At 37.5% G+C, this 9,348-nt stretch overlaps 1 protein-coding gene across 1 annotated transcript; it reads right to left on the bottom strand.

The window, feature by feature from the left end:
* Positions 1 to 705: 705 nt before the first annotated feature.
* LOC131776833 (uncharacterized protein PF3D7_1120000-like) lies at positions 706 to 2,868 on the bottom strand. The gene has a single exon (XM_059093043.2). It carries the CDS (start codon positions 2,866 to 2,868, stop codon positions 706 to 708), a length of 2,163 nt encoding a protein of 720 aa, XP_058949026.2.
* Positions 2,869 to 9,348: the final 6,480 nt, after the last annotated feature.

The following is a 9,348-nucleotide window of genomic DNA, read 5'->3' as shown; positions in this document are numbered from 1 at the left end:
TGATTTGATTCTATTTGGCATTGTGTATTTATTACGAAATAGAAAATCTATATTTTTTTTGGTAGTTCATCACATATTCTTATATTGAGTCAAATTTTTCATATTTACAACCTAGAAGTAGATGCGGTGTGCAGGCTGTTTTACAATTTGTTAAGTAAGTATAAAGGACACAAGAGTAGACCTCCACTTCATTAAATGCCAGCTTTAAGAGAACATTTTTACAATCCAAAGAACAAAAAATCAATAGTTTTGTAGTATTTGAGATTGCTATCCCAATCATTGTTGTTATTGTTCTATTTTTCAATACTGAGTTCTCTCCATTGTTCAGTGCAGTGGTGGTCTACTGAAACTACCCTAGATATATATGTTACCCTCACGGTAAACTAACCGTTACTCAGGTTCTTCAGGATCAAATGTTGTTTTCCTTTTCTTGCTCCTTGCCTCAAGGAGATCTTTTTCCCAGTATTCTGTATTTGATTTATTATATGGCCTTTTCTCCCTTTCTGATTTACTTAGTGCCCATTGTCTGGCCTCAACTTTTAGGACATCTGAGGCAGCATCCCATTTATTTGATTTATGTAATACAATGTTTCTAGCACAATCATTGTTTTCCTCCACACCCTGCCCTGTGAAAATTTTTACAGACTTGTGGGTCCTGAAGAACTTGGGGATATGGAACACCATAGCATGGATATATGGTGTTATTCATGCACGTTCATAGCCCTTTCTTTTGTCTCTTACAGAAATGAAAAGGTTTACCCAGCTTTTAGCCATTTCAAAAAAATCTGTCATTTGCTTATCTGAATTTTGACCAATTCCAATAAATGTAGATAGTTCCCTAAAGTCTTTCCATATTTTCTTGACAGTATTTGAAGTTGAAGTCTGAACAACACTTAAAATTTTGCCTGGGAGCTCTCTCAGGAGTTGCTTTTTGTCATTCCCAAGCAAACTTGTAAAATCATAGGTGCCTAATCCCTTTCCATCAGCATTGGTTTTTTCCCAGATATCAAAACTAACCCCACATGAGCGTATTGCAGCCTGCAGCCTCTCTCGATGAACACCTTTCTTTTCTCCCCTTTTCTTATTTAAATCATCTTTTTTGTCCCACTGTAATACATCCTCCAGTAAATTATTTAGTAACACATCAACTACTCTAAGTAAAAGGTGCAATTCGTCTAAAATTACATGATCTAACTCAATGTTTAATAGAGGCTCATGTTCACAGCAAAAATTTTCTCTGCCCTTTTTTGATAATTCTTTTAATTCTTTTGGTGTTCTTTGCAATGGTGGCTTATTGTAAAAATCTTCCTCATGGTTCATATCCCATCTTTTATCTTTGTGAACTTTGCGCCAGGCACAAGCATAGAATGAGGTGGCACCTTTGAGACCCAACATGATTAAAATGAATTTATAATCTCCCCCCAAAAAGAATTCAAGTTTAATTTCTTTCCCATTAATTGTGATTTTGGCCATTGAATTTAGATCATCTATGTCTGAAAATACATTAGCAAATGACTCCTTCAGTGTTTCATAATTTTCTGAGCCCTTCAAAATGGCGATTGTGTTATTTCCCCTTGCTGACATTAAATGACTGTTATTTTGCAACAAAGCAAAAGAAAGAATGAAAAAGGTTGTATTGCGAGTCATCCTTGCCCCATCCCCTGATATTTTAACTTTAACACTTTCATTTTCAAAATCAAATTCTGGACTTTGGTTGATTAAATTTTGCACCCTTTCCTTGAGAAGTTCCTTGAATGAGATTTCTGCAACCTCAGCCCTCCCAGGTGTAGATACAATATGGCACATGTCATTTAGTTGTGTTCGCCGTTGCTTAATTAGATATGATTTTGGAAGATCATTATACATTGAGAACTCATGATAAAATGAGTCCCCCACACAAAATTTGTCTAAAAGAAATAAAATTTTATCTACTTTTTCTTTTTCCTCTTCTGAAAGGGAGTCAAACCCTGTGGCAGTGTTTTCTTGCTGCTCATCACTGGCCATTTTTACATTATGCTTGCTTCCAGTCTGGACTTCTTTCATGGCAATTGACTCAATTTCTAGTGCAAAGGACTTGGCAAACCACAGTGCTGTCTGAGCTCTTGTCATGAAAGTCTTCAAAGTCCTCGACTTTTTCTTTACTTGAGAAATGCCTTTCCCCTTGTAGTCTTGCTGAGCTGTCTGCAGGCGTTCAATATAATCAATTAATTCTTTATTTGTGGTCTCAGCTTTTTCAACATCATCTTGAAGTGTTCTTATTTCAGCTTGCATTTCATGAAGCATTTTTCTCTTTTCTTCCTCCAAATTTGCATAGTTTGATTTCCACTCTTCAATTTCTTCATGCAGGGAAGAGTTCAACTCCTTTAGTTGTTCATTTTCCCTCTCCAGCTCTGCCACTGACTGAACATGTCTCTCAAACACATGGAACTTTTTTATTTTCGAGTTCAGGGCAAGGCCCTTTCTCCCCCTGATCTGCTTGTATTGAGACTTCACAGAAGAAGCAAATTTTCGCGGCGATTCATTCAACTCTTTTCCCACTTCTTCCGATTTTCTGATAGAAAACAGTTTGCAAGGAATAATAAGTTCAAACAAGTCTATGTAAGTTTTATATTTTTTCCTCATACGTTTCTGAAATACATCCAGCGTGATCGGACCTTGCGTCAGTTCACCATCCACGTGTTCTTCTTCCTCTGTCCCTTCATTTTCTTGTTTATCAAGGAATTCATTCCAAGCTTTAAGCATAGGGAAAGGTATGTCTAAGGTAAATGCAACATTTTCCGCCATGGACTGTGAGACATATTTCAGTGAAGGAGGTTGTGGTGCCAATTTCGTATTAAACATATAGTTGGGAGGAGGTGCGTCCAACATTGTAAATGTTTCAAGTGATTACGAAACTGGAGAGGTAAGATTTTATATTATTTTATTGCAAAATAACAGATTGAGACCGGAAAGAAATGAGAAACTTGCGTCACGTTTATGCCTGAATTGGAAGTCACGCAACCATGTCACGGAATGGATAGCGTTACGACAAAGCACGGTTATTTTTTAATATCACCCTTGAACCAATCAGTTTTCTTTATTTATATCATCTGACCTATGTAAACAAGCTAAGATACCAAGCCTTTGAAAGTAAAAATGGCGTCGGAAACCATTTGTTTGGGAAGAACCGTCGATCTAACTTCTGCGACATCCTTTCTGCGTGACTAAAGACGAAAGTTCTGTTCGCGATGAATACTGCAAATCTTCAACTTTACGGGGATCAAAAAGAATGCCACATTCATCCAAAAAAGCGGCACAAAATGAGAGATAAGAGACCCCTGTTCGCAGCGCGATGCTCGCAACCTACCAATAGTGTCTTCTTTCGCGGATGTGCCGGGTCTAAGTTTGGCTATTTCAGCCAATTTACTGTGTTTGTATGGAAGTGCAATATGACTCTTATATGGGATTTGCGTAATTTGTTTGGGATCAAAGACGAAACGAGTGTGAACCTCGAAATTTCGTCCAAAGCAGCAACTCACTAACACGATAGCACACTGATGCTCGCAAGTACGATAATTATTTTCATTTTGTCAAAATTTTTTTAATATTAGAACTTTGCCATACAAATCCTTAGAAGCTTCGGACATTTTTAAAGGGCATTAGGAAAACTCTGCGCATGCTTGGCCGCCATGATGTCCTTCATTTCTGCCCAAGAATATTTGCAGAAAAAAAGAAAGGAGCTTTGTACGGAGTTTTTTACGATGAAATGAAAAATAACCCAATACACTCTGCAAAACATGCTTATGGCAAAGTTTGAAACTTTTTTCTAATTTTATTACATTTCTCAAGTGGGAAATTCATCCTTATTTTGTCAACTTATTTAAATTTCGGTCGGTCAATTGAGGAAATTTTAATTAGCACACTGCCTTACATTTTTGATAGTTTATTTGATAGTTAAAGAAATTCAAAATGTATTTTTGGAGAGTAAATGATAGAGAAATAAAGTTCTTAACTATCTATCGAACATACTTCCTGTGTTGAGTGGTCAAGACTGCAGGAGTTGCAAATCATCGCAGAGACGCGAAGAGTTCTTTTGCAATCGCACTAAACAACCCCTGGGTGTATGTCTCACAATGAAAACTTTACTAATATATTGGTCTGATTAACAAAGTACTCAAAATTTCAAGCTTTGCGAATGCAACTTTTGGTCACGGCCATTTCAACCCAAATTTTTAGCGAAAACACAATTTTACTGGCTCTTCACTAAGTAAAAAAGGTTCTATATTTGGATCCCACCTACCCTAGTGTCTATTGGGTCATTAGGCAACATTGTCTAATAACACCTGTTAGACCAGACTTTAAACGCTTTACGCATGCAAAAACCTCTAGAGCATGGGTAGCCGTTCAAGTCTTTCAACTTATATTATTGTATAAACTGATGGTAGAAAATAAGATAAAGAATCATACAAGGAAACTAAACACGTTTTAGAAAATTAATGACGACAGCAAAAAACACTTCTGTCTTTTCAGTCCCGTTAGCATAGATTAACTATATATATACTCTGGTCGAATAAAATGAATAAAGCTAAGAAGCACGTAGTGGTAAATTCTCCTCTTCTGTGTTTGTGTGAGTCTCAAAACCATTTTTGCTGGACTTGCCTTGCATTTTTATTGATGTGTCACGTTTCTTCTCTCAAATTCATTTGCATTACGTTTGTTTGACATGAATTACCGAAAAAAGATCTATAATCATAATGGAGTTTACACCTGGCGTGACAGGCGATACTCAAGGAATTAATAATAACATTTTATAGTCCAAGACGCATTTCTCCACTCAATCCGTTGCATTAGGTTAAATTCTTCGCTGCGTATTATTTTACCAATTTAGCTTTTTGCGCAAAGAACCCAAACAGGAAGAGGGAAATTCATTTCTAATATTAATGATCGTCTTGGCTTGAAACTGACAGTTTCTATCGTAACCATAGCTACCAGGCAGTAATAAAAGAAAACGCGTTTGGCTCAATAACTCTAAACTTTGGGCGCCAAAGAACGTTGGATCTTGGAAAGTAAGAGATGACTGTACTGAATGCATGAAAAACTTGAGTTTGACTTTCACCCCATGATAGATATGATATCTAGCCTTAACTCCTCTATTTCCGTGTAGCTGAAATAAAACGAAAATAAAATTTACCGAGCTTCCAAATGTGGGTATCACAAATATTTGGCGAAAAAACATCTTCATGCAGCTACTTGAAAGAAAGAATATCATTATCCTTAAATTTTATTTTCTTGAACAAAACATTTACTATGTTAAAAGCAATAGAGAAAAACGTATTGTTTATTCTCGTAGAGTGCATGAAGCAGGCTAAATGTTTCATCGTGCACAAATTGTGGGGATGATTTTATCACACAGACGGAAAACGAAAAAAGCCGCGAGTAAAAGAAATTGTCGCATTAAAATCTTCTATTAATCACTCGATAAAAAAAATTACGATCACACGAACTTTGTTCTGCGTTTTGAGGCAGAAGGCTGAGAGGTTTGTTTCCAATCGGAAGCAGTAGAAAACCCTATAAACGAAGATCATGCCATTATAGTGCAAATTTCTTGCCTGACAGTTGCCTATAAGAGTTTTTGGATTAAAAAGTCTAAGACAACTTAACGTCTCAGTACCTGCTTTTCCTAGGGTTTTTCGCCGTAAATTAAACCTCCTCAAGAAGGTAATCGAAATTTTTACAATATTGTTCTAAGGACTAATTTCGGTGTCTAATACAAAACTTGAACTTGAACTTGAACTTTATTTTTATTTAGACACGGTAAATCTATCAGATAAAATAATAATATTATTACAATCTATTATTACAGTTACAATCTATTTTAATCTATATAAACATGATCTAAAATTTAAAAGTAAAATAGAAAAAAATAAGGAAATTCTGCTTTACATAGATGCCGTGTGTGTTTTGTCGATTCAGAGGAAGAAATTGCGACAACCATTTCGGAAGGATTGAAGTGATTTTGCTTGCCGCAATTCAGGGGACAAGCTATTCCATATAACCGCACCGTTATAGCTAAAGCTATTTTTTAGGAAATTGGTGCGAGGCAATGGAACAGCTAGTTTGTTTTCAGAGTTCCTTAGATTATATGGAGGATCATATTTAATGAAAAGAGAACCAAGATAGTCGGGCGCAAGACCATGTATAGATTTATAGACCATGGTGGCCACTTGTATTTGTCGCTGAGTATCTAACCGTCTCCAGTTAAGTTGCACAAAAAGAGGATAAGCGCTTGTGTCATAACTGGAGAAGGTCAGAATACGGGCAGCCCGGTTTTGCAACTTTTGGAGCTTATTCGAAAGACCCTTGTTACAATGCCCCCAGACCTCGCTGCAGTAATTAAAGTACGGTTGAACTAAGACATTGAAAACGGACTCAAGCGTGGTTCGATTAACAAAAGGCCTACAACGTTTAATTGCTCCAATGCCCGATGCGATTTTCTTGGCTATTTTTTCAATGTGCATATTCCATGAAAGGTTTTCGTCAATATGTACACCCAGAGATTTGACTGAGCTAACTTGTTTAATTATGTCACCACCTATGATTAGTTTAGGGGAAGTATCGTGGGTACCTAACCTTTGCCGCGATCCAATTAACATGAATTCAGTTTTAGATGAATTTAGAGTCAATTTGTTTGCAGTGAGCCATGTGTTAACATTGGATAGGTCGTGATTCATAACATCATTGATCATTTCTATGTTGTTACTGGCAAAGGTGAGGTGAGTATCGTCGGCATACATACGTGCAACTGAATTAGACAGGCAATTAGGAAGATCATTTATGTATAGAACAAAAAGCAAAGGTCCTAGAATTGTTCCTTGCGGAATTCCACAAGTGAGAACTTGACTAATTGAGAGCGAACCATTTACAAAACATTGTTGATGGCGATTATCTAGGTATGAGCTAAACCATTCATAAGCGATACCGCGGATACCATATTCAAATAATTTAGACATAAGAATTGTATGGTCAACGGTATCAAAAGCCTTTTTTAGGTCGAGAAAAACAACTGCATTTATACTGCCTTTATCAATGTTGAAGGCCCAGTTGTTTGTGGCCTCCAACAAGGCAGTAACAGTTGAATGGAGCGAACGAAAACCAGATTGCTGGTTGGAAATCAAATTGTTTTCAGTGAGATAACCGTAAACCTGGTCGTAAATGATACGCTCAAACACCTTAGCTACTATAGGAACGATAGAAATTGGGCGATAATTGTTTAAGTCGGAGTGATCTCCCTCTTTGAAAAGTGGGATAACCTTTGCGCATTTCCATTCCTGAGGGAAAACACCTGATCTGATGGACTGATTAAAAATAAAACACAGTGGATCAGCTATCAGATCGGCGCACTCCCTAAGAAGTCGCGAAGATATCATATCTAAGCCTGTGGCTTTCGATTTACAAAGCTTAGACAAAAGTGAGAACACTTTAGAAGGATTAATACATTTTAGCTCAAAACGTTTGTCAGTTCCCTCAAGGTAATGTAGGTGTGATGGACCATTATTAGAATAAATCTGGCTAGCAAGCTTGGGTCCAATAGAAGAAAAGTGATTGTTGAAGGCATCGGCCATCTCAGGAGGGCCGTAAATAGAGTTACCGTTGCTTTTGATTTCTTTTATGGAACAATTATTAGTTTTCCTCGACATGAGCTCATTTACAATCCTCCATGTCTGGCGCGAGTTGCCTTCGTTTTCATCTAATGCTCTTTTATAAAAGAGCTCTTTTGCTTTTTTGATTTCGTTATTAACTAGGTTGCGGCATTTTTTAAATTGTAGCCAGTCATTAGCATCCTTAGAACGCGATGCTTTCAATTTAAGAATATCTCTGTCATGCATTCGTTTCTTTAAGTAAGGTGTAATCCAAGGTGACTTTGAGATGCGCACCCGTTTTACATGAAGTGGGGCATGCTTGTTTACACATTCCAGGAATAGTTGTTTCCATGCAGCCCACATTAAATTAGGATCAGAATAGCTTTCGATGCTACTCCAATCCTGTTGACCTATATCGTTACGAAAGTGATCAGAGTTAAAATTCTTAAATTTCCTATATCTCAGGGTAGTATGCTTATTCGTTGTCGATTCAATAGAAACTTTACGAAAAACGTAAACTAAACTGTGATCGCTGATGCCTATATGTGAGACCCCTGAGCAGACGACCCTATCTGGAGTATTTGTAAAAATTAGATCAATTAAAGTACGTGATTTGTCGGTAATTCTAGTAATTCTAGAAGGCGACTCATTAAAAGCTTCCTTGCTGTCAAGGCGAAAGTTATATAGCTCCTTGCTTAGCAATGATACTACCATCTGCAGGGAATCTCGCTCCTCTTTTGTTTTATCTAGATTTCCCTTCATTAGCTGAAGTTGCTCTCGCAGAGCGCGATTTTCTTCCTGTATCCGTTGTTGATTTTGACATGATTTACAGGTTGACTGTATTTCTCTACTGTCCGTTAATCGAGATCTATACGAGTCTTTGAGTTTGTTTACCTCATTTTCCAAGCGGTCGTATAGATCTTTAAGGGATTTGTAGCCATTGCATGTGTGACTCTGTTGTTCTGGGCTGCTGCTAGTGTCGTCCAGGTTTATAACAGCCGATGGCCGAGGTGACGGTTGGTTGACATTGTGGCGGGGAATTTGAATTTCACCAGATCCTGACAAAATCGACTCCTTGAGTCTTTTAACCAGCTCAGTTTTCCTGCCAGATTTAGAGAGCTTTCTTTTTTCAAGTTCGTCCCTTAGATCTTTCACCTTCAGGGAGTTGACGGACCGTCCATTTAATGCATTCTTGATAGCAGCCATTTCGCTCATTTCAAAGGACGAAGAAAGCGAACCGTATTCGGGTACAGAAGTAGACATATTCTTGTTATTAATCTGATCAGCGACTACCAGAGTTGAGTCAGTATATACTTTACTCAAATCAGGCAAGGAACTGGTCTTAACAAGCCGCGGTCTGGAGATAAAGCGATCAGCCTTCGGAGCTAGGAAAACGTGTCCATCCGCCATATTATGCAAATTCGTCCTCCTGCCACATGTTAACACATGTTAAGATGTAAAGATATTCCTATGAGACCCAATTCTCTCCATCGAGCGAAGCGGATAACATCCATTTGCGTCATTTGCATTAATTTCCACATAGAACTGACAGCTGCAAGCTTTTTTTAAAATTTATTTTCATAATACGGTTTGTTCATAAAAATAGGTCGATTTTGGAAGCTTAATCCACTGCTGGGAGCTGGTGATCAACTTAAAACTTGTGTCATACGCGCAGGGTAGAAACAGAAAACCGTTACCTTGAAGAAGGCATTGAAAACGCGTGTAAGAC

The sequence above is a fragment of the Pocillopora verrucosa genome, chromosome 5, assembly GCF_036669915.1.
Source record: "Pocillopora verrucosa isolate sample1 chromosome 5, ASM3666991v2, whole genome shotgun sequence".
NCBI classification, from domain to species: domain Eukaryota; kingdom Metazoa; phylum Cnidaria; class Anthozoa; order Scleractinia; family Pocilloporidae; genus Pocillopora; species Pocillopora verrucosa.
The sequence above is the reverse complement of the archived record's forward strand: the minus strand, read 5'-3'. Positions and strand labels throughout refer to the sequence as shown.